We start from the raw sequence: 25,513 nt of genomic DNA, 5'->3' as shown, positions 1-25,513 counted from the left end.
TTTATATTTTTGGATGCTGAGAAGGCCTTTGATCGAGTTAACTGGCAATTTCTGTTGAAGATACTGCAAAAAATGCAGATAGGAGATAATTTTTTACAGTCAATTAAAGCAATATACCAACAGCAAACAGCACAAATCATAGTCAATGGAAGTCTAACAGACTCTTTTCAAATTGGAAAAGGTACAAGACAGGGCTGTCCTTTGTCCCCATTATTGTTTATTATAACTTTGGAAGTATTGTTGAATAAAATACGGGGCTTGGATGGTTTAAAAGGGATCAAGATTAGGTAGCAAGAATATAGAGTCCGCGCTTTTGCGGATGATTTGGTCATAATATTGGAACAACCGCAGGAATCTAGTATGGTTTTAATGAATATGATTAATCAATATGGTCAAGTGTCGGGCTTTAAAATAAACTTAGGAAAAACCAAAATATTAGCTATAAATATGAATATTAAACAAAAGGAAGAATTAGGAGTGATGCTAGGATGTGAGGTAGTTAAAAAAGTCAAATATCTTGGAGTTAACATTTTAACTTCAAATGGGAAATTATATAAGCATAATTATGAACCACTTTGGCATAGTATACAGACAGAGATGAAAAAATGGGAGAAATTGCACCTATCTTTGCTGGGTAGGATAGCGGCAGTGAAAATGAACATTCTACCAAAATTTTTATTTCTCTTCCAAATGTTACCTATATTAAAAAAAGATGCGAACCTTTTAGAATGGCAGAAGGGTATCAACAAATTTGTGTGGGCAGGAAAGAAGCCGAGGGTAAAGATGAAAATAATGCAAGATGTACGTGAGAGAGGAGGATTGAAACTACCTAATTTAAAACTATATTATGATGCAGTGGCATTATCTGTAATTAGTGATTGGATTCACTTAACCAATGATAGAATATTGAACATTGAGGGACACGATCTGCTATTTGGTTGGCATGCTTACCTGTTATTCAACAAAAAATTGGATAAGAACTTTAAAAGTCATATTTTAAGAAATGCTTTATTGCGGGTCTGGAAGAAATACCAATATAAATTAAATGACAAGATACCCATGTGGGCAATTCCTAGACACGCAATTGAAAATATGAATACAGCACAAAAACAGGACAGAATTACCTACAGACAGCTTCTTACCTCGGAAAGGGGGGTATTACAATTAAAATCTTTAGAGGTATTAAAAGAGGAGAAGGTAGTTCAAACATGGTTCCAGTATGGGCAATTACAGGCTAGGTGGAAAATAGATCAAAAAATTGGTTTTATTCAAGTTGAGGATAATCTGTTTAAACAAATAAGAGATCAAAGCTTAATACATATAAAGAGGATATATAATGTATTAATACAGATGGATTCGGAAACAGAATTAGTTAAAGATTGTATGATAAAATGGGCTCAAAATATTGAGGAACCAATAATGTTGGATACATGGGAAAGAATTTGGGTAAGAAATGTGAAATTTACACAAGCTCAAAATCTGAGAGAAAATTTTTACAAGATGTTCTATAGATGGCATTTAGATCCTAAAAAGTTGGCTTCTATGTATCCGAATGTACAGCCTAAATGTTGGAGGTGTGGTTCTCTCGATGCTACATATTATCATATATGGTGGACCTGCCAAAAGGTTAAGGCATTTTGGATAAAAATATGGTGGGTCATGCAAAATGTTTTTAAAAGAAGGATAAAGTTTAGTCCTCAGTTATTTTTACTAGGTATATGTACTGACTTTACAGTGGTAGAGACCAATTTGATTCTGCACCTGATAACTGCAGCAAGACTGTTGGTGGCGCAATATTGGAAGAAGGAAGACTTGCCTACAATCCAAGAATGGACATTGAAAGTAACAAACTTAGCTGAAATGGCTAAAATATCGGCATATCTCAAAGATCATTCAAATGAGAGATATAAACGAGACTGGAAAAAATGGATTGACTATATACAAAATAAATACGGGACTAAGAAATTCCAGTTAGCCTATGCTTAAGATCAGAAATGATTTAAACTGTTAAAAGTCAGTTCAGTAAGAAGAAGCTAAGGTCAATCTAGAATGTCATTAATTTCTTTATTTCTTTTTGCTCAATAGATTTTAGACTGTGTTAGTTAAAAATCCATACCGGGTATGGGTTCTGGGAAGTCGGGGGGGGGGAAGGAGGAAGGGGGTGGGGGGGTGGAGGGAGGGAGGGGTACACACACCAAAAAAAAATTGTACTTCAATGTCTTAATGATTGACAAATGATGACATATTTGTGTTTTTTTTTTAAAGAAAAATAAAAAAGTTCTGTTTAAAAAAAAAAAATCAGTCATGATACCAGGATTCAATGCTGGTAAATGCTAAGTAATAAGAAAAGGAAGAATATGTTGTGTAACATGTACAGAATTTCCTCTTTAATTCCTCTGGCGCCTCTTAAATTGTACAATAAAAACTCAGGAACAAGTTTGATTTGTAAAGTTAATGTCCTCCCTTCTTTGTATATTAATTCTCAGAGAATGGAAAATAAACCAGATGACTTTGAGATCCCAATATAAGAAAACAAATATGATTCAAATTTTTAACTGAGATTTTGTGGGATAATTTTCAGAACTGGACTACAATAATTGAAAAATAAAAGTTATTCAGAAGGAACAGATGCAGCACAAAAAGAAAAGGAATTGAATTATATGTTACAATATCATCATCTTATAGAAACCCAAGGGTTAGGATACGTAAGGTGGCTTTCTTAAAATGCTTTGGTAAAATAATTTATTATTTTAAAACTTACTTTAAAATAATAAACTTATTTATTGATAAACTACTACCATCTTTGGATACTAATCCACTTATATTTAAATAATCAAAGAGAAGCTGTGGATATTTTTTCCACAAGAAAATGGCAGATCTTTAAAAAGCAGTGAAATTGCAGTCTTGGGAGACTTTGATTTCTCTAACATCTGTTGGGAGAACAACTCTTCCAAAAATGTCTTTCCAGGAAATTCCTTATCAATCTTGCTGACAACTTTTCCTTCAGCTGGAGAAGCATGCTTTATTTGGAGGAAGGAATGTCACTTAAAAGTAAAGAATCATTTATATGCCGTTCTTGTAAAGCTCCAGAATCAGTTTTGGGTTCCAACACTGTTGCAAGCAAATAATCAATAAAAGCAGCCTTCCCATTTGTGACAGGGAAATGCAGCAGAGATTCAAGAGAAAATATCTTCCACTGGGAGGAACTCTTGCATGAAGTAATATTTGACTGTTGTAGCTTTCTGTTTACAGGTTAAGAAAAGGGGCTTCACAGATCCTCTCCCCTAGCAACCAACCTCATTTGTTTTACATACAACTAGAAAAAAATGCACTAATCTTCTAATTCCATTTTCAAATGCAACCAGAGAGCTCTGTCTAGCTTCCCAGAGTGCAGACAACATATCGAGTAAGTATTTTGGATAAATGCCTTGTGAATGTTAGAGAGTGTTAGAGATTTTCTTTATTTCTTTTTGTGTGTGTGAGGTTCAATGGGAGGGAAGGGATATAATTTCTTCAGGAACTTCTCATCACCATCACCACCATCATCATCGTATCATCATCATTGTAGCATTTTCCCCACAGGTGCAGGGTCTGCTTTTCAGGTCAACAAATGTCACCTTACATGATCAAACACAGCATCTGTGTCCAATTGGGCATTTTTCATGTCTGCATTTATTGTCCTGCCAACTTTCTTTCAGCCTTCCACACGGGCGCTTGCCATTTACATTAAAATGGAAGGGGATGTAGGCAACAATATGGGGACCTGCTTGTAGAACATGGCTGTACCACTGTACACGTTTCTCCTGCATTTTCTCTGATGTTGGCATGGTGGCACAGTTTGCTTCCAAACTGTATCATTACTGACATGGTCAGGGAGAGAATGGCTAACAACCAACAAAGCATGCAATCTTCATGGTGCGTACAGTGTACTCAATGCATTTGGTGTCTGGCCATTTCCTTTCTTCAGGAACATTTTTAATTAGCAGTTAATCAAATGCTTAAGATTTTCCATCTGCACTGTTAATATGGATTATACATTCCATTAGTTCTGAAAATCATTTTATACGACTTTAGATTATTATCTGCTATGCTGGACACTGAAGACCAGAACATTGTTTTTCCTGCAGAAGCCTATGTTGTAGCCTTCCAGTGGCCAGCGGAGCTGGCAGCCGAGTGGGACAGTGCGAAGGTTGGGGAGGAACATTGGCCAGTCCTGGAGGCTGGAGAAGGCTCGGACAAGGGCTCTGTGCTGGAGACAGAGATGGGGCCAAGGCCATCTGGCAGTTCTCAACTGCCTTCGGAGCTAGACAGCAGTGAGGCAGAGGAATAGCTGGAGCCTGTTCCCAGTGTGCGCATGCACAGAGCTGCCAGAAGAAAAGAACAGCTAAGAAATCAGGGTCATCTTGGAAGTAAAGCCACAGGTGGACAGTGAATGGCCCCTCCCATAGGAAATAAAAGAGGAGCAAAAGGGGAATGAGCTTTTGCAGGAAACAATTCATTAGTTCGTTAGTTCGTTTCAGGAATGTGAAGATCTGTCCATGAATCTCAGAGACTCTGTGCCAAATCTTTCTTTGCACAGCACTGCGTTTGGAAAATATTTACATGGCAGTTTTCCAAGCTAGTTGCGGTCTGTGGTCATAATTTCACCTTTGAAAGTCTGTTTACCAGGCCTTTGCTGAATGTGAATGATAGGAATTCAGATTTGTTTAATAAAGGGGTTTTTGTTGGAACCAGAAATCTGCTTCATGCTTTTTGGGGAAGCCTAGGTCAGAACAGCCTATGAATCAGAGATTTTGCCCCCCTCCCATTTTACCTTATGGTGATGATCTGTCCAAAATCCAGCTCATAGTTGTTTACTTGGGCAATGAAAATAGCTGCTACTGCTTCATATAAGGCTGTTCCGTCCATGTTGATGGTAGCCCCTACTGGGAGCACAAACCTAGCAACCCTCCGGTCCACATGATTATTCTCTAATAAGCACTTGAAAGTTATAGGCAAAGTGGCTGAACTGCAAAACAACAACAACAAATAAGGGTAGTTTAGACTGAAGTTAGCAGAATAATGTAGTTTAGAAATTTGCTTATGCAAACAAATTTAAGGCAAAATTATTTGCGCCCATGCATTATTGGGTAAAAAGTATTGCATAAATGACCTGATCCATTCAGTATCTTAGGTGATGATAATAAAGCTATGAAAAAAATTAATTATATTATTTAAGGAAAAAAAGTACAAAAGCTATGACTCACAGAATATTGGAAATGTCTTATTATATTTTCCAAAGGTTTTGTCAGAAAAGAATTATCCTCTCAACATTGATCCTGTCTCTTTGTTTTGTTCTATTGCTTTGTCCCAATCCCTGAAAATTATATTTGTATTAGTATAAAATAACATATTTAAGATCTTTTGCTTACTCCCCATGCTTTTTATTTGTTTTAAAATCTGGGAATGAAATAAAATAAGAGGGAATGGGAATAATTATAAATGAGCATATAAGAATATATTTCATTTCCTGTTTGGAACCAGGCCACACAAGGGGCAAATGAGTGCATATGCAGCTCCACTTGTGTGAGTGGCTCATGCACACAGAGATCCATATGCACCTCCCAGTCTGCCAAGCTGGAAAGGTTGGGGACTGCTGATCTAAGGGACAGAAACTGGAAGGATTAAATCTGGAAAATAAAACAGTATTCCAAGTTTGCTCTGATAATGGATGTTTAAAATTTTTATCCAGCAAGTGGCAGCACCTAACTGATCTTAGCTAATCATGAATGAGTAGTATTGGGCCAGGATAACAGGAAATTGTAGGACTATTGACTAGACCAGGAATTGAAACAACACATTATAACAATACAGTGGCAAATTACTGCCATATTAGTGCTAAGAAAATTGCATGAAAGTGACCAGAATTATCACCAGAATTGAAACATGACTTGAGAGAAACATCTTTTATTCCCTTAAAAATTAAGAAAGCTTTGCTCTACAACTTTAACCATTGCAGTGTGTACCTGGATGATGTGGCCAGAGCTATAAGCAGTGCTTGAAGAATGCCTCTGATAAAGACAATGGGATTCTTCTTGGTGATGAAGAAATACATCATTGGCAGAATAACAAGTCCGTGAACAACTAGTCCACAAAGTACGGTAACAGCATAAAATCCTAGTTTCTTCCCAATGGCTGTGGGATCATCCATTTCCAAAATCTTACCAGCAATAAGAAACACTATTCCAAATGGAAAATACCTAAGAAAGAATAAAGAGATCTATGCAAAGAATACATCCATATAAAAATGGGTGTGTGTGTGCAATATTTTGGCGAAAGTATTGCAGCTAGATTACAGAGATCTGGGCTCAAGTCTCCATCAGACCAAAGTGCTTGCTGAATGACTTTATCCAGCTCTATTCTTTTAACCCAATCTTCCCTACAGAGTTGTTATTATGGGGATAAAATATAGAGACATACCTATATATTACTCTGTCTCTCAAATGGAATAAAAAATAGAAATGTAGTAAATAAATGCATCCTTGAAGGACCATATATATTATTGTAAGACAAAATGGGTCTTCTTCTGCAAGATACTTTTGCAACACAATTTGGCCTCTAAAGTCATATAGGTGGATCTCCCTTTTGACAGAAGTGCTAAAGGTGTATGTCCTTGTGGTAGGAACTCATCACTTGTAGATTGGTTAGGAAGAAGAAGTTTTGAAACACTATGTTAAGGAACCCTAATTTCTATTTCTTTCTTGGATGCAGAGAGTTTTTCTCTTAGTGTAGGCAGAACCCCAGCCCATTGCAATCTCATGCAGTGAGGCACAATGTTTACAAATATCTTTTTAAAAGGAGAATGCACGCAACCCTGTACATGTTATTTACATCACTCAACAACCGATTCAGTTTAAGTAAGCTGATTTCATTGCTGATTACATACTTTTGCTTGTCAATATTTATTTCTGCTGACATTTACTTACCACACAGTCACAGCCACTATCTTCATGACTGATTCATTTAAACACTGGCAAAAACTGACCAAGGGAACTCCACTGGTACCCATTCTGCCCAGCATTATACCTAGAAATATATAAATGTCATAGTTTCTTCTTATTTATCTTCATTTAACTTATATAATATACTTTGAGCTTTTCCTCGCTTGCACCTAATCATGATAAAAACATGCCTTAGCAACATTTCCCCCCTGCTCTATTGCTATATCATTATTTTTAACTCAACCCCTGCCCATGAATGAGACAGGCTTAAAGTCAATGTTGGCTATATTTGAAGTAGCATTACCAAGATCACTGCAAAGGGGGACTGCAGCCGAGAAATTAAAAGACACTTGCTCCTGGGGAGGAAAGCTATGGCAAATCTACACAGCATATTAAAAAGCAGAGACATCACCCTGCCAACAGAAGTGCATATAGTCAAGACTATGGTTTTCTCAATTGCAATGTATGGCTGTGAAAATTGGACCATAAGAAAGACTGAGCACCAAAGAATTGAGGCCTTTGAACTATGGTGTTGGAGAAGACTCCCTTGAGTCCCTTGGACTGCAAGACGATCAAACCAATCAGTCCTGACTGCTCCTTAGAAGGCCAGATCCTGAAGATAAAACTCAAATACTTTGGCCACCTAATGAGAAGGAAGGACGCACTGGAGAAGAGCCTAATGCTGGGAAAGTTTGAGGGCAAAAGAAGAAGGAGGTGACAGAATGAAGTGGCTGGATGGAGTCACTGAAGTAGTAGGCGTGAGCTTAAATGGACTCCAGAGGATGGTAGAAGGCCTGGAGGAACTTTGTCTGTGGGATCACGATGGGTCGGACACTACTTCGCAACTAACAACAAAAGCATTACCTCTATTTTGATACCATTTAAGAGCAGCTTCAAGTATAAAATCAATTAAGATTTATTATTAGGGAGAGAAATTAAGTGAGCAACAGTGACTGAGAACAGAGACATGGGGCAAATAAGGTATTGGCAATAGGAATATTAAATTCCATGCTAGTTTATTTGCTACTTGTTCAAGGGTGAAAGGAAAGCACTACAGCTTAGCCTTGAGGAAAGATCTTCACTGTGATCTGGAAATATATCTGACATTTGAATTACCAGATAAGTTGTATGACTGGTAATGAGTCACATTTCTGAGTAACGTATGCTAAGAATTACTTATTTTGAACAACACAAGCTCCACTGTTATGTTTCATAACTATAAGCATAAGGACCTATCAGATTCCTACTGGAACTGGTCCATCTAATCCTGTTCTCCCAGTGACCAGCCCCTTCACAAGGATGCTTGCTAGACCAGTGGTGAAACTCAATTTTTTTTACTACCAGTTCTGTAGGGGTGGCTTGGTGGGCATGGCAGGGAAAAAATACTGCAAAATCCCCATTCCCTCCCATTTCTGGGGGAAGGATATTGCAAAATCTCCATTCCCACCCACTCTGGGGCCAGTCAGAAGTGGCATTTGCTGGTTCTCCGAACTACTCAAAATTTCCGCTACTGGTTCTCCAGAACCTGTTAGAACTGGCTGAATTTCACCCCTGCGCTAGGCTCCTCATAAGAGGGAGTTGCTGCATCACTCTAATTCATGGGTACTTGAGACAAATTTGGCAAAAGATATATTATGGCAGGTTTCATGGAGACTAGTTATCGGCCTTGAAAAGACACAGTTATCTCTGGACTGGGGACAGTTTTCTTCAGTTCAGGGGAACAAGATGGAAGAGGGCTATGTCTTGCCAAAGCTCCAGAGTAACCTTGTTGGCCACTATAAGGAACAGAATATTGGGACTAAGATGGGCCTAGCAGGTTCTTGCATAAATTTTTCTGGACTATAGTGTATAATACATTGAAAGCTTTACAGGTTAAATTTAACTGATATGATATTTCAACTGGCATCCTATCAAGAATGTTTTTTGGGGAATGGGGCAGTAGTGAAATTCAATTTTTTTTACTACTGGTTCTGTGAGCGTGGCTTGGTGGGCGTGGCAGGGGAAGGATACTGCAAAATCCTCATTCCCTCCCTCTGAGACCAGTCAGAGTTGGTATTTGCCAGTTCTCTGAACTACCTAAAATTTCTGCTACCGGTTCTCCAGAACCTGTCAGAACCTTCCGAATTTCATTCCGGAATGGGGATATAGAGGGGAAGGGAAGGGGGAAGACATCTCATAACTTCCACATATAAAAAAAGATAGGTTCTTCCAACAGTATTGAGTGGTACTAGAATGATAGGCTTCTCAAAAATTACAGATGTAAAAGAAACCTGTATCACTTTGCTCATTAAATACAGGCAGTTGTCATTTATGGCTGCCTTGCTTAGCGACCATTCACAGTTACGACAGTGATGAAAAAGTACGTTTATGAACAATCCTTGCAATTACAACCTTTGGAGGTCTGAGAAACAAAATAAATTGAATTAAAACCATAAGCATACTTATGTGTTTCACTTAGGGACTGCTTTGCTTAACAAGTGAGTCACTGGTCCCAATTGTGGTTGCTAAATGAGGACAACCTGTAAAAAAGCTTTGTTAAGCCTATTTCTTCACTTTAAAAAGGCCTTGAAAATCTTTGTCAAATCTTCGGGCATCTTGGTAGAAGTGCTAATCGCTTCACACCATAGAAATAGAGCAGTTATCTGGAATCTGAACACATCTTCAGCTGAAAAGGCTGAAGTGACATCTCTGCAGATAGAACTCCTACATGGTTGCTACAAATGTTCTAATGTACAGCTAGACGCCTTGAGATGTCCCTGTTTAGAAGATGTAGTTTACTCCCATTTGATATTCTAGCTAAGTCTTGGCTTTGAATAAAATCCCTGTTTTTCAAACTAGAAACAATCCAACCTGGTTATAAATTGTGCTAAGCTAGTTAAACTTTCCACTGCTCTCTAGAGGACACTTTAAAAACTGCTGGACTGATTCTCTAGACTTATTCAATATCATTCTGTTTAAAGCAGACTGGGAAAAATGTTTCAGAGCTTCATGTTAATATTCAAAAACTGGCAATACAGAAAAGTTAGACTCACAGTGGTTAAATTATGGAAGTGCCTAATAAAAATCCACAGCTGCTGCCTTTGCCCCCAATAAGAAAGGCAAGGAGATCTGTCCTCTCCTTTAATAGGAACTCTAAAATGAAAAAAAACAAACTCTAATATTTAGAATTAGTGGAATGGGATTAAATAGAAGTCATGATTAATTTACTGACTACATGCTATCTTTCTTTTAATGCACATGCCAAGCCAGTTTGACTCCTGAAACATGCAGTTTTCACAACAGCCTTTTAAAAAGTAGTTTTCCCTTGCCTTCTTTCTAGGGGTGAGAGGAAGTGACTGGCCCAAGGACACCCAATTGGCTTTGTACCTAAGTCAGAACTAGAACTCCCAGTCTCCCAGTTGTAGCATGATGCCTTACCACTACACCAAACTGGCACTTACTTCCTCCTTCACAATCTCCTATCAAAATGTAAGACTGCATTCTTTTTTTTATCATTGTCGTTGCCCTTCTGCGGTCCTACCCATTGAATGGGGTAAAAAAACTCCAAGATAATATCCCCATTTTCTCCCATGTCTCTTAGGAATATTATCTAACCTGCCACACCTTGTGACTTGAACATATATTTCACTTCTTCATAGGTATCTCCTATGAATAAGACTAAGAACTGAAGAACCAAATAGGTTGTTGTTTGCAGAGAGGCCATCATTACAATTGTGCATTGTAACAGTCAAGCCACCAACCCAATTTTATGATATTTTTTTCAGCTGTTGTTAAGCAAATGTGGCAGTCATAAACCAAATGCCACAGATGTTAAGTAAACTAATGGTTCACTATAGGTGTGACTTTGTTGAAAATCGGAAACGCCAATATTTGGCAAACTGTCATCAGAAATATCACAACTTGCAATTGACCATAAATGCATTCATCTTGCTGAGCACCCTAAGTTCAGTCACATGACCCTAGAAAGGTCAACCATGGGAATTTCAAACCTGGGTTGTAAGACTTTTGAGTCAGTTATAACTTCAAATAGTCACTAAGCAATCAGTTGTAAGTGTAAGGACTGCCTGTATTCTTAGATAAAGATATATAGCAAATGAAGGCAAGTAGCCACAATTCTTGTTTAGTAGCACACACTTTCCTCCATTGCTTTAACTATACATGATCTAGCCACATGCTGTTGAAAATAATACTCTAGCCACAAACATGCTTTGCTCCTTTTCATTTAAATTTCTCAGGACAACTCTAGGAATTACAGGGAAGCAAAACAAACAAAAACACAGTTAAAGAAAACAAAAATTCCAGTTTAGGAAAAGGAAGGAAAAATGGGGCCATGTAGTATTAACATTATTTTAATACAGCCATAAATATAGCCATTGTCCTTAAATTATATATTCAGAATTGTGAAACATATTTTCCAAATTAAAACATTAGGAATTCTAGAAAAAGCAATTAAAATAAAAACAACCTTCTAAATGTCCTAGACTTCAATTCATGAAATCCAATTAGTATAAATAACTGAAATAACATATAATACTCAACTTGTCTGGAAAGCATTAGATAGCATGTGACTAGTCTATTTCATGCAATAATTTCATTTGACATGCTATTTTTAAAAAAAAAACTTACCCATGGTAGCAGAGAATATTACAATTCCCAACACATTCATGCCTTCACTAGTTCCTGGCTCTGATTTATAAATCACTTCTGGTGGTGGTGTAATATCCAAAGCAAAATTCTGGATGATGGATCCATTTTCATCTTGCACACCATAGATTATAATTCGACGAGTAATACTTTCAGATGATGTTTTACTCACTTTGACAATTGGAATGGTTTTGGTTCGATACTGAAAGAACATAGATTATCTGGGTTATCTGCAGAAGGATACTCCATTGCAGTGTTTCTCATTCTTGGCAACTTTAAAACTTCAACTTCCAGAATTCTCCAGATGGGCGGGAGAATTCTGGGAGTTGAAGTCCACCCATCTTAAAGTTCCTGAGCCTGTGAAACACTTCACTATCACTTGAAATTTAAAATTATTTTAAAATTTTCAAATCTGGAATAAAGAAAACAATACAATTGAAAAACAACATTCCAACCCATGCAATTGTAGAAAAACATCTATATCCAGAAAAATTCAAAACATTTCTACAAGGTTAGCATGTCAAATATATTTTTAAATATCCACATTTCAAAGTTGGTAAATATATGCAAAACAGAAATACTGTAGCTCCTCACTTCTTATCCAATAACATTTCCTGGGTCTCGAACTCAAAAATAGTTTTTTTTTTTTTTTTTGTGGGAGAATGAGATATAAACAGGAACAGGTCAGGCAGAAAAGCTCATTGTTCTCTGTTTATGGGAACAAAGTTAGGATCCCATCTCCAATTTGTCCTTCTGGATAAACCATATCCAGGGCAATATTTTATGTAGAAAACTGATGCCATTCTCCTCCATTGGTAGCACCTCTCTCTTTTCCTATTACTTTTCTGTCTCTTTTCACAAAAGCTGGAAGAAATGAAATTTAATGTATTAATGACTTTAACAGTTATTACATGTCCTCCATCTGGAAGCATACATATATTTTTGCCTGGAAATAATTGCCATTTATTATTGCAAGGTTTAAGAAAATACTGATTTTTTTCCAAGGGGGCATTTGAGTGCTCTGGTTATCAATTTTCTCTCTACACTAGAACAAACAATTCAGAGGATATATGGGATGGAAGAATAGAGAGATGGTTCATTGGTGAATCAATTAATTAATAAATAGATACAGTCAGGGGTGGGCTTCAAAAATTTTAGCAAGGGGTTCTCTGCTCGGTTGCTGGGTGGGTGTGGTCTAGTTAGCTTCTTGCACCATGTGGGGGGGGGGCACGTTTTTGCTTTCCCCAGGCTCTGGAAGCTTTCCTTGAGCCTCTGGGTGGGCAAAAACAGCCTCCCCTGGCTCCAGAGGTCCTCTGGAGGCCAGAACTTCCAGTAGGCCCGGTTTTCGCCCTCCTTGAGCGTCTGTGTGTGCCTTGCACTTACCTGCATCCAAAACAGGCCACATGTGGATTCCTGGGAGGGGCAAGGTGGGGTGGGCGGGGCAAGTCAGGAGTGGGATTTGGGGTTCTACAAACTGCACAGAATCTTAGCTAGAGGTTCTCCTGAACCCCTGTGAACTCCCAGCAGCTCACCCCAGGTACGGTGTTTTTGTGAAGTCTAATGGGCTGCCATGTGTAGGTTCTGAACTGTATTTAAAAGTTACCCAAATCTATTTGCTACCAATAGCAGTAGTAATAGCAGTAGACTTATATACCGCTTCATAGGCCTTTCAGGCCTCTCTAAGCGGTTTACAGAGAGTCAGCATATTGCCCCCAACAATCTGGGTCCTCATTTTACCCACCTCGGAAGGATGGAAGGCTGAGTCAACCCTGAGCCGGTGAGATTTGAACCGCTGACCTGCTGATCTAGCAGTAGCCTGCAGTGCTGCATTTAACCACTGCACCACCTTGGCTCTTAGATCCAGATCTTAGACCCACGTAATGTTAATAATAGTGATAGGAACGAATTCCTATCATAACAAGTCTCCTCTCTTTTTCAATATTATCTACAGGAACATTCCCCAAGAGTTACCTTCCAGATGCATTGGGGTTTGCACTGATAATATATCTAGAGGAAAGAAAGTTGGAGCAGCAATAATTACCACCACTTTCCTCCAAATAAATTCCTCCAGATACCTTAAACTGCATCCTCTCTTTGAGGAACACCAGGTTGGAGAAACTCTGCTTTATATACTACCCAGGAACAGCTTTTAAGGATTGTAGATGAGATCTTCCTGACAGCAATTGGATATACTACAACTATATACTATAACTATATTTTTGCATACAAAGTTTATGCCTAATACAGGGCGGGGCATAACCTTTTCCTAGGGGGTCACAGCAAGATCGACAGCAGTTTACAACTTCCGCGACACCTCATTTTAAAGCCCATAAAAAACTGAATTGAATGAGCTATTAAATGTTAAATTTGCTTTAAGAATGGCTGGAAAATTCGATTCGGAAGAACAAAGGATCATTGACAGAATAAAATGCATTGCCTTTCGAGAGGCTCGCGATGCTGGAGCGACGTTTATCAATCGAAAATGGATTGCAAACAAATTGAAACGTCATCCGGATTGGGTTACTGATAATTGGAACAAAACAGCCCAAGAATGTTTCACAAAATTTGGAGAAGGGCGTCCTCTGCAACTGTCCCAAGAAAGCAAAGCCATCATTGCAACTGGCAGTCGCAAACAACGAAAAGGAAACCGAAAAGTGGCCCAAGAAATCCTTCAAATTCGTGGAAAACGAGTTGATCAAAGGACAATCGGCCGATATCGAGAACGAGAAGGTTTGAAGCCATTCCACGTCATTTGCAAACCATTGAAAACTCAAACACACGTTCAAGATCGGCTTTGGTTGTGCGATTGGTTGTCTGAATGGACCGAGGAAGATTTTCTTCATTTGGCGCCATCTGACGAATTCTTCGTTTATGCCATTCGAAAACCGAATTTCCAGAACGATCGAATTTGGGCTAAAGACGTCGACGACATCGCCAAACATGAACGATATCGACAAATTGTTCGCAATCCGACTTGCATCGGGATTTTCGTCATTTTCACAGCCAAGAAACTGCATTGGGTTTTGAAGGATAAAGGGGAATCCTGGGATGGCAGTTATTTCCGTGAGAAAATTTTATTGGAGAATGTCATTCCATTTCTCAGTGATCCAGACAATGTCTTGGTGGTTGGTGAGGCTGTCTTTCTTCATGACAAAGCTCCTTGCATGCGTGCAAATGCGACTCAGCAATTGTTAAAGGAAAACAATGTCGAATTTTGGGGCAATGACGTCTGGCCGGGAAATTCGCCAGATCTCAATCCGGCAGAGAACATTGGGGCCATAATTAAGGATGAAGTGGAAGCTCTGATGATTCAGGAGCAAGGTCAAAATCGATATTCGGTTGAAACTTTGAGAATGAATTTGGAAACTGTGTTGAAAAATCTGGAAAATCGAACGGAACTGTTTGAAGATTTGTTGTGTTCTTATCCACCTCGTTTGAATGCTGTTCGAAGGGCTAATGGTGGTCATACTGACTATTAAATCGTGTCAATAAACTCAGTTTTTGATGGGCTTTCGAATGGTGTATGAATTATTTGTGTTGTTATTACAAGTGTTGCTGTGACCCCCTAGGAAAAGGTTATGCCCCGCCCTGTACATAACCAACTTGGCATTCCCCACATTTTTACATTTCTACTGTCATCATGAGAAGCGACTGTGGAAATTGTTGTTCATAATACTTGGAAAGCGTCAAGCTACCTAACCTGCATATTTTTTTTTAAAAAAAATCAAGACCATATTTCACTTATGGGACTTTGAATAGTTTAGAATTCTATTGTAGGTATTTCTACCTTCTGCTAATTCTCCTATTACTTAACATTTGCTGTTAAGGGTAATAATGAATTGATGATGCTGATGGTGATAATGTGGATGATAATGATGATAAGAATCGTGTCTGATTCTTAGCAATTCTATGGACCAGAATCTCTCTACTACCTCTTTGAGTTTTTCTGTACTCTGGCTGGTGTCCGCTTTGATGGTGTCTAGTCACTGTATTCTTTGGTGGCCTAGTTTCCTTTTACCACTAACTCTTCCCAACATAATTAACAGAATAACAGAGTTAGAAGAGACCTTGGAGATCTTCTAGTCCAACCCCCTGCTCAAGCAGGAAACCTTACAGCATTTCAGACAAATTGTTGTCCAATCTCGTCTTTAAAATCTCCAGTGTTGGAGCACCCACAACTTCTGGAGGGTACTCATTTCACTGATTACTTGTTCTAACTGTCAAGAAATTTATCCTTAGTTCTAGGTTGGTTGAATCCTTGGTTAGCTTCTCCTTGAATAATTGCTTTCTCCAATGAGAATTTTTAATGTTTGTGGCTATTAGGAAGATTTCATTTCATTTCATTTATTGAATTTCTAGGCCGCCCAATCCCGAAGGACTCCGGGCGGCTTACAGAAATGAAAATATTAAAAATAATTTTTAAAAACAATGGGACACAACAAAGTTAAAAAGAACACAACATACACCCAATCAGGAGGGGGCTGAACCTCAATCAAGGGGTCAACAGCCCCAGGCCTGCCGGAAAAGCCAGGTTTTAATGGCTTTGCGGAAGGCCATGAGAGTGGGCAGGGCCCGGATCTCTGGGGGCAGCTCATTCCATAGGGCCGGCGCAGCAACAGAGAAGGCCCTACTCCTAGGCGTCGCCAGCCGACATTGTCCCGCTGAAGGCACCCGGAGAAGGCCCATCCTGTGCGATCTTATTGGTCTAAGGGAGGTATGTGGCAGAAGATGGTCTCGCAGGTATCCGGGTCCTAGGCCATGTAGGGCTTTAAAGGTAATAACCAGCACCTTGAATCGTGCTCGAAGAACAATGGGAAGCCAGTGCAGCTCGCGGAGGATAGATGTAGTATGGGTGTACCTTGGTACACCCAGTATCGCTCGTGCGGCTGCATTCTGGACTAATTGCAGTCTCCGAACACTTTTCAGGGGCAGCCCCAAGTAGAGCGCATTACAGTAATCCAGTCTTGAGATGACGAGGGCATGAGTGATTGTCTGAAGTGCCTCCTGGTCCAAATAGGGCCGCAACTGGTGCACCAGGCGAACCTGGGCAAAGCCCCCCCTGGTCACAGCCGACAGGTGGTGTTCCAAAGTCAGCTGCAGGTCCAGGAGGACCCCCCAAGTTGCAAACCCTCTCTGAGGGGAGCAATTTTTCTCCCCCCAGGGTTAAGGACGGACTGGATGGACTATCCTTAGGGGGCAACATCCACAGCCATTCAGTCTTGCCAGGATTGAGTGCGAGTTTGTTCACTCCCATCCAGACCCTAACAGCTTCCAGGCACTGGCATATCACTTCCACCGCTTCACTGAGTTGGCACGGGGCGGACAGATACAACTGAGTATCGTCCGCATACTGGTGGTATTTAATCCCGTGCCGGTGGATGATCTCGCCCAGTGGCTTCATATAGATGTTAAATAGGAGGGGGGACAGGACCGACCCCTGCGGCACCCCATAATTGAGGGGCCTAGGAGTCAATCTCTGTCCTCTGACCAACACCGACTGCGACCTGTCGGAGAGGTAAGAGGAGAACCACTGTTAAATGGTGCCTCCCACTCCCACCTCTTCCAGCCGTCGCAGAAGGATACCATGGTCGATGGTATCGAAGGCCACTGAGAGGTCAAGGAGCACAAGGACAGAGGAATGCCCTCTGTCCCTGGCCCACCAGAGATCATTGGTCAGTGCGACCAAAGCAGTTTCGGTGGAGTAACCAGGCCTGAAACCAGACTGAAAAGGGTCTAGATAATCTGCTTCATCCAAGGTCCGTCGGAGTTGGAGGGCCACCACCTTCTCAACAACCTTCCCTAAGAAAGGGAGGTTGGAGACTGGACGATAGTTTTTAAAAATAGCTGGGTCCAGAGAAGGCTTCTTGAGGAGGGGTCTCACCACCGCTTCCTTAAGAGGCTGTGGAAAGGATCCCTCCATCAAGGAGGCATTCGTAATTCTCTGGAGCCAGCCTTGTGTTACCACCCTGCTGGTTGAAAACAGCCAGGAGGGGCACGGATCCAGTAAACAGGTGGAGGCACTCATCACTCCCATGACCTTGTCCACTTCATCAGGGGTTACAAGACTCTCATTCCAGAAAGTCTGAGCAAGACCCTCCCTCGGCATCTTTGCTGGTTCTGTCCAAATGGAGTCCCGGTCTGTCCGAATCTGAGCGATTTTGTTTGACAGAAACTGAGCGAACTCCACAGCTCGACCCTGCAAGGCATCCCCCATTTCCCCCCCATTCAGGAGGGAACGGGTTATCCTAAACTGGGCGGCTGGGCGAGATTCTGCGGACGCAATAAGAGCAGAAAAATGCGGACATTTTGCCACCCGTATCGCCACTAAATAAGTCCTAATAAAGGCTCTTAGTAGTGTTTGGTCGGATTCGGAGTTACTAGCCCTCCAGCGTCGCTCTAGGCATCTCTTTTGGCGCTTCATCTCCCGGAGTTCCTCAGTAAACCAAGGAGCCCTCCTGGATCCACTGCCGCGGAGAGGCCACAAAGGCACAATCCGATCCAGGGCCCCAGTCGCCGCTATATTCCAAGTGGCGACCAGGGACTCTGCCGGATTGTGGGCAAGAGAGTCAGGTATCTCCCAAGTTCCTTCTGAAATCCCATCGGGTCCATCAGGTGTCTGGGGCGGAACCACTTAATCGGTTCCACCTCCCTGCGGTGGGGGAGTAGCTTCCAAAAATCAAGCCTCAACAGGAAGTGATCCAACCATGACAAGGGCGAGATGTCTATTTCCCTTAACTTGAGATCACGTCACCACTGCCCCAAGAGAAACACTAGGTCGAGCGTGTGTCCCGCTCTATGTCTCAGACCCTGAATTACTTGGGTCAAGTCCATGGCTGTCATGGAAGCCATGAACTCCTGGGCCCCATCAGAGCGTTCGCCTAAGGACGGCAGATTAAAGTCCCCCAGTACTAACAGTCTGGGAAACTCAATCGCCAACCCGGCTACTGACTCCAGGAGCGCAGGCAGGGCTGTTGTGATGCAGCTAGGAGGTAAGTACGCCAACAACAAGCCCACTTGAACCCCTAGGTCCAACTTCAAAAGAAGGGACTCACACCCAACAATCTTCAGAGCAGGGCTCCTACGAGGCGCTAAAGATTCCTGAATAATAATTGCCACTCCCCCACCCCTTTTTTGGTGTCGTGGTTGGTGGAGCACCTGAAACCCTTCTGGGCACATTTCGGAGAGGGGGACTCCTCCCTCATGGCCCAGCCAGGTTTCAGTAATACATGCCAGGTCTGCCCCCCCCCCCGGTCAAGTATTAAATCCCGGACGAGGGGAGCTTTATAAATCACAGACCTGGCATTTAGCAACAGCAACCTGAGACCAGGGCCCTGGCTTCTCCTGCCACCTGGTCCTTTGAGTTGAGCTTACAGGGCCGGAACGAGGGATCGCTGTGACGTAGCGAGCCCTCCTTCCCCGGTAATGGCTAGCCGTGTAGCCCCCGTCGTACCTTAGGTGGGTTCATTCATCCAGCAATCACCCCATACACTCTCCATACACAAAAAATTGCGCAGATCTTGACAAAAAATACCACTCAAGTGGAATTGTGCAGAAATTGCGGTCGGAAACCAATGATAATAAAAAGGAGGGAGAGTTCCACAGTCCCTCTCCCTCTTGTAGGTCCGGAGATGCAAGGAAGGGGGGGGGGCAAAGTTCCCTATCAAAACTTAGTCAACCCCTTAATTAAATTAAATAATACAAGTGCTGGTGATTTTAGAGGTTCTCGTGGCTTATCTGATGAACTGTATATGGTTTATCTAGTTTTTTTCTTATGAATTGCAAAGAAATATTTTTAGGATTCAAAGAGTCGGATTCCCACCTGTTTAAAAGTGGCTTCCACAAGGTTGGCAGGAAACATATTCCTGAAAAGACAAAGAAAACTAGTCAAGGGAATAAATAGAATTTTGAACACAAAGTTTTGCGAGCTACAAATAAGCTGTCATTTATAATATAAAACATTATGTGGCTAAAAAAATAACTTTAGTTTCTTCATGGTGAGTGATTTTCCTATTTTTCCTCTTGTAGAACTTGGGGGAAATTGGAACAATGTGATATTCTGTTAATGTAAGGTTTTTTAAATTAATATTTCTAAACATTTATAATAAACGCTATGCAAACATCCTGGCATAAAAAGATGGGAGCTTGAAAACCGTCTGATTCAATTCTTCTATGCCACAATAGTAATCTCTAAGGTTATCTCGCAACAATGCACCTGTAATTATTTGGAAATTTACTCAAGACTTGTCATTACAGGCTAGTACTGTATGTGCCAGCAGATTTGCTTAGTTTGGTTCAATCAAGCATGATCTGTACAGATGGATAAAGAGACAGATTGCACCAAACATCAAATAAATCCAAACAATTAACAGCATACATGAATCTGGCCATACATTTTTCTCACACTTTCAATTAAAGATTAAATTGTGAATCAGCATGTAATGAGAAAGACATTTTTCCAGAAAAAAGGTTGTAATTTTGAGTAGTGGAAATGTGATTATATTGAAATAAATGTTTCATTTTTATGAAAGGTTTTTAGTTTTCCCCATATTACTGTATTGCCTTAAAAAAAACATGCTTAGGGCACATGTATCTTCAATTTCCCCAAGAGATCTAAAATTATTCCCTTTCAATTGTCTTTTACTGTTCCAAGAGATCCTGACTCCTCCATACAATCAAATCATCTGGTGTCATAGATTCTATCCATGTACATTAGGAATTTCATTAATTCTGTTTATGATGTGATTTGGATGAAAGGTGCTGCAGACATGCAAAGGATTACTTTGCTGATTAAATGATAGATTAGCAGTTTATGATGGATAATTAATCTGGAGCAACTGTTGGAGGGGGTTGCATTCAGATTGAACAGATACTAGGTATGTGTGTCTTAGCAACCTTTGAACTTGTGCCTCACTTCCAGCTGCACTCACATGCAATTAGGATTATATGGAAGGAGAAACATCTTTTAGATGGTCATTAGTGATCTAATGTCAAAAAAAGTTTTAAAGATTCTAGCTTGTTGTTGTTTTTATTATTTTTCCTCTTGCAGGAATTAGGACTGTGCCTTTTAATAGATACTAAAAGAAACCAACTCTAAATGTTCTTTGGAAGGACAGATACTGAAACTGATGCTCAAATACTTTGGTCACCAAATATGAGGAGAGGACCCATTGGAAAAGACCCTGATGTTGGAAAGATTGAAGGTTAAAGGAGAAGGGGATGGCAGAGGAGGAGATGATTAGATTAGTGTCATCAACATAATGAACATGAATTTGGGCAAAATCTGAGAGATAGTAGAGGACAGGGGAGCCTGACGTGCTGTGGTCCATGGGATCGCAAAGAGTTGGACACAATTTAGTGACTGAACAACAATCTGACTGGGACTCTTCCAATATATTTTAAATAGACTGTGGTTTTCCATGGTAAATCATTCTTCAAAATTAACTGTGTTGAAATAACCACAAGACAAGGTGCTATTTCACTAGAACAGGAATTTAGGGTCACATCAGTTCTAGTAGACTACAGGCCCTGACAGACAATTTTGATAAGTCACTAAACAAATTAAACTTTGCATGGTGGTAATAGTTGTGTTGTGGAGAAGATTCAGTTAGTCTGGAGTCCTTTCTCTATTTTATAGAAACATAACTCTGAGGGGGGGGGGAAGCAGCTGGCACATAAAACTGAGCAGTTCTTGGAAAAACTTCAAACTACTGATTTTAAAATACTAGATTTCAAAAAACAATTCTGCCCATTTTGAAGCTACGCTGACAAACCTGAGATTTGTGCTTCTACAGTTCTCATTCGTGTTGTATGATACTTTGATTGGTTTATTGGAGGTGGGATCTTGGTGCTGAAGTCTTTCAAACTCTCTCAGCAGATTTTAGATGATTATAATTATTTTCAAATGGACACACGGATCTCAAAGATTACAGTGATGGTACTTTATTTTAAATGGGACTATTTGGTCAGCAGAGATCCATGCCTGCATATTCAGATTCTTCTGGAAGATATGCTGCTTTTAAACATCCCTCTCATAGTGATGCCTTATATTTCTTCATCTCTTTCATATTCTCTCTTAACCAAATGGAACAAATAAGCTGCTAAGACAATATCAGTTTTTAATTCTGTAAAGCTATTAACTGAATACTGCTGATCTTAGTTCTGCTGTAGTTCGTCTAGGTGGAAAGAATTTTTACTGTCAGCAAGGTCCCATCATGTTTCAAAGAGATGCCATGATTTTCTTTTCCATCTGCTGAGCTGATGTATTTCCTCTTGCTTGCCTTCAAGCTTTTTTGTGCAGCAGCTTTAAACTGCTTGTCTCTTGAGCAGAAATGACTGGTAATAAAGCTGGTTTAAGACATGTCTGTTAAAATTTCATTTTCAGCTTTGATAACAATGCTAGCCAAATATCCTGTCTGAAGAGTAGCTACGTGCTCCTCATTAACTATTTCCATTATTTTTTTTACCCTCCCACCTACATGCTTGGGAAAGCAACCTAGATCTCTTTTGTTTCTGTTTTTCAAAAACAGAGTTACCTTGAGGTAAGATGGATGGCCAATACATTTTACAAATAAAATAAATAAATGGCCCAATGTTTCATCAGTCCACCAGTCCACTGTTCACAACACAGTCCTTTCAGCAGTTCCAAGATGGTTCCACATTCATTTGCACTATTCAGGTGACCCTGAGGGCACACATAGACCTCCAAGTGGCCTCAATGACTCTCACAGAGAATGCTAACTACCAGACGATTTCAAGGAATAGACTTCCTTCCATTCGCCACCATTCAGTCGGAACTAAAGAATCTTCTTGGATGAGAAGCGAAATACGTATCTTCAAGCAAAAAAAACAAAGTCTAGTTGCCTTTTGGAAAAGCACCTTTGGGACAACCATGACCTGGATCATTAAGAATCTCCATAGACAGTCACCATTCATTTGTTCTCTTTGAACAGCTGTGGCTCACACTCTAATAGCTGAATATGTGGATAGGAACAAAGAATTGATGGTTATTGGTGATACAGAAGGAGTGCCTGGCTTACCAAGCATATAAAAATCAGGCCTCATGTTCCTCTTCTTGGGTATAGATATTGCCCAAAGGGGCTTGGAGGGCAGCAAATAGTAACAAAAAAGGATGAGAGAGGCTGGCAGCTCCATACAGCAACCAGTAGATTTACAGAAGTTGCTTAGAATGAATTAAAGAACAGCAAGTAATGGCAGTGTGAGTTGGAAAACACCACTTTGGAAGAAGATAGGGAAAGCATGCCTGTGACCTGTTCCTGTAATAATATTGGGACAAATGGAACAGGTTTTCTGTTTCCATTCTGACAAAATTCTACAACTTGATTAAGCCTTCTCTGAAACATTCGCCAGGGAGATCATGGGTTACCTTTGCAATGTATAACTACGTTTGGCTGTCAGTGAAGATATGTAGACATGTCCATGCCTGGTACCTATGTTTAATTACCACTTTACCATTAATTAATATGGGAAGGAGGTTACATTCAAGGACATACAGTTAACAAACACGTCAGCTGCATGCTTACTATGCAAATTGTTCAGGGCCATAAAAAAAGACTCACTCACTGCTTAATTCTAATGGCTTCAGTTATATTTCCACTTAACTCTGCTTCCTGCTATAAACAGCATTAAGTTTGATTTCCAGGTCTTTGCAAGCTGAACCAACAAACATGACAAACATTTCTCAATGTCAACACTGAGAATCCAAAGTTTCTTCTGAGGATTTATGTACATTTATGTTCAGTTTATAATTTACTCATAGTCTACAAGAGAGAGAGAGAGAAGCCAAAAATAAAAGAACATGAAGAACAAATCAAGGAGCTTTCATCACATAATTTTATATCAAATACTGGTGAAATGATCATAATTAAGTAGCAGATGTTTTCTATGGACAAAGTCTCAGCTTCAGTTTCTAGCTCCTTCAATTGAAAAGATCAAATAGCAGGTAATAGGAAATGCCTCCATCTGAGACTAGAGGCCAGTCAGTATATGGAATTAGATATACAAATAATCCGAACTGCCAGGAAGAATTTGGGGGAAAATATTCACAAATACAATCATCTTAATGTGCACTTGATTTAATGTGATTCCATTATTTAAAATAATATTGTTAGATTAGAGATGAAAATAAATTTGATTTCTTTATACTAAATAAGAACCAATGACAAGCTCAGTGTACAAAAGGGAGCCTGCAGTGTGTCATGCCTCTCTTTTAGTAAACTCTCTTCATGATATATATGAAGAATTATAACTTGCCATGAGAAAAACAATTAGTTTTCTGTGAGTAGATGTACAAAATGTATACCCTAGGCCAGGGGTGTCAAACTCAAGGCCTGAGGGCTGGATCTGGCCCATGGGGCTGCCCTGGAAACAGCAAAAAACTGACCTGGGGTGCCTCTGACAGCAAAAACAGAGCTTAAGGGGGGAGGTCACACACAGCCCTCCTGAATGCCTTCTTTGCTGGCAGAGGGTTTCAGGATGCTTTTGCAGCCAAAAATGGAGCTCGGGAGTCCATTTTCGCTGGCAGAGCACTTGGGCCATGCTCACCCTGGCCACGCCTCCCTGCCCCCCCCAAGTCAAACACAACCCTGATGCAGCCCACAATGAAATCGAGTTTGATACCCCTGCCCTAGGCTATCATAATAGAGAAATATGGAGCAAAGAAAGCCAACATTTGTTAATTATCTCTGTGTTTAATAAACCATTTTGTTTGCTTTTGATGCATATTTCAGTTTCCAATGGGCTCAGGCAATATTTTTTTTTATGTAAACGATGATGCCGGAATTATTTATGTGCTTTTCAGGACAGGTTTTGGCACACATATTTTTCACTCAGAGTGAAGCATAGCCACAGATCCATGCAGGAATGACATATAGTTATGACTGCAGCAAATTACAACAATCATTAAGTGAAGGAGGGCATTAGTACAGAGTGAACTATGTCTAGAACAATGCATTTTAATATGATGTTAGGTCATTTCTATATTTTTATTTAAATGTATACCACTTTTCTTGCCACTGTTCATAGTTTCTCCTTCCACTTAAAATCTAAATTTTCTTAATCTCATAAAAATGATGACAAATTTCAGAGATTTTTCCCCCTAATCTTTAAAAAATGGAAGGGTTTTCAAAGATCATCCAGCCCTATTCCCTGTGAAATGCAGAATATATAATGCAGGATGCATTAGCTAATGCATAATGTCAAAGAAAAGGGTAATTCCTCATGACACAATATTTCCTATTGCTTAACAGTTTTTGCTATTAGGAAGTTTCTGCTAATGTTTAGGAAAAGTCAGTTTGTATCTACTACTGCTTCTAGGTTTGCCTTTGGTACTAATAGGAAGACTAAGCATGCCAGATAGACAACTCTTGTACTTCTTTCCTTTTAACATTTCTCATCTATAGATTAACATGCACCACTTTTCAATTGCTTATCATATCATAAATCTGCTTTCAACTCCATATGTTCGGTTATTTAGTAAATATTAAGTCTTCTTTCCTATCTTAATCAAGCACTGTACTATCTTATATCTTTCCTCAAGCCACCATTTATATTACTTTGGAGACTTAAAAATTTCCAAATCTAAAGGGGGATTTACTGAGAGGAACAGAACAAAAAAGGATCCTACTGGCTCAGATTGGTTCGCTTGAACCAGTAGCAGAAATCATGGGTGGCCCTGCCCATCCGCCCTGGCTCCACGGTATCCCATTTAGGCTTTTTTCACCAAAAGCACATGCACAGAAGGCTGTGCACATGTGCAGAGGTGGCACGTGCACTCACATTTGCAAACCAAGGTAAGTGAATACCATTCCTGATCCTATCCAAAAGTGGTAGGATATGAAGCAAGGAGGATGAACTTGCCTTTTTCAGAATTA

The 25,513-nt window shown here is 40.0% G+C and overlaps 1 protein-coding gene across 2 annotated transcripts in view; it reads right to left on the bottom strand.

The window, feature by feature from the left end:
- Window positions 1–25,513, bottom strand: part of SLC1A7 (solute carrier family 1 member 7) — a 56,031-nt gene that overhangs the window by 11,020 nt on the left and 19,498 nt on the right. For both annotated transcript variants that reach the window (XM_014062836.2, XM_014062837.2), the window contains 5 exons: window positions 19,444–19,486; window positions 11,607–11,826; window positions 6,966–7,065; window positions 6,006–6,239; window positions 4,814–5,008 (listed from right to left, as the gene is read on the bottom strand). In XM_014062836.2, coding sequence (XP_013918311.1) covers window positions 4,814–5,008; window positions 6,006–6,239; window positions 6,966–7,065; window positions 11,607–11,826; window positions 19,444–19,486 — 792 coding nt within the window. The remainder of the gene's footprint in view (window positions 1–4,813; window positions 5,009–6,005; window positions 6,240–6,965; window positions 7,066–11,606; window positions 11,827–19,443; window positions 19,487–25,513) is intronic.

The sequence above is a fragment of the Thamnophis sirtalis genome, unplaced genomic scaffold, assembly GCF_051295495.1.
Source record: "Thamnophis sirtalis isolate CommonGarterSnake01/CBP01778 unplaced genomic scaffold, rThaSir2_p1.2 scaffold_7, whole genome shotgun sequence".
Taxonomy (NCBI): domain Eukaryota; kingdom Metazoa; phylum Chordata; class Lepidosauria; order Squamata; family Natricidae; genus Thamnophis; species Thamnophis sirtalis.
The sequence above is the reverse complement of the archived record's forward strand: the minus strand, read 5'-3'. Positions and strand labels throughout refer to the sequence as shown.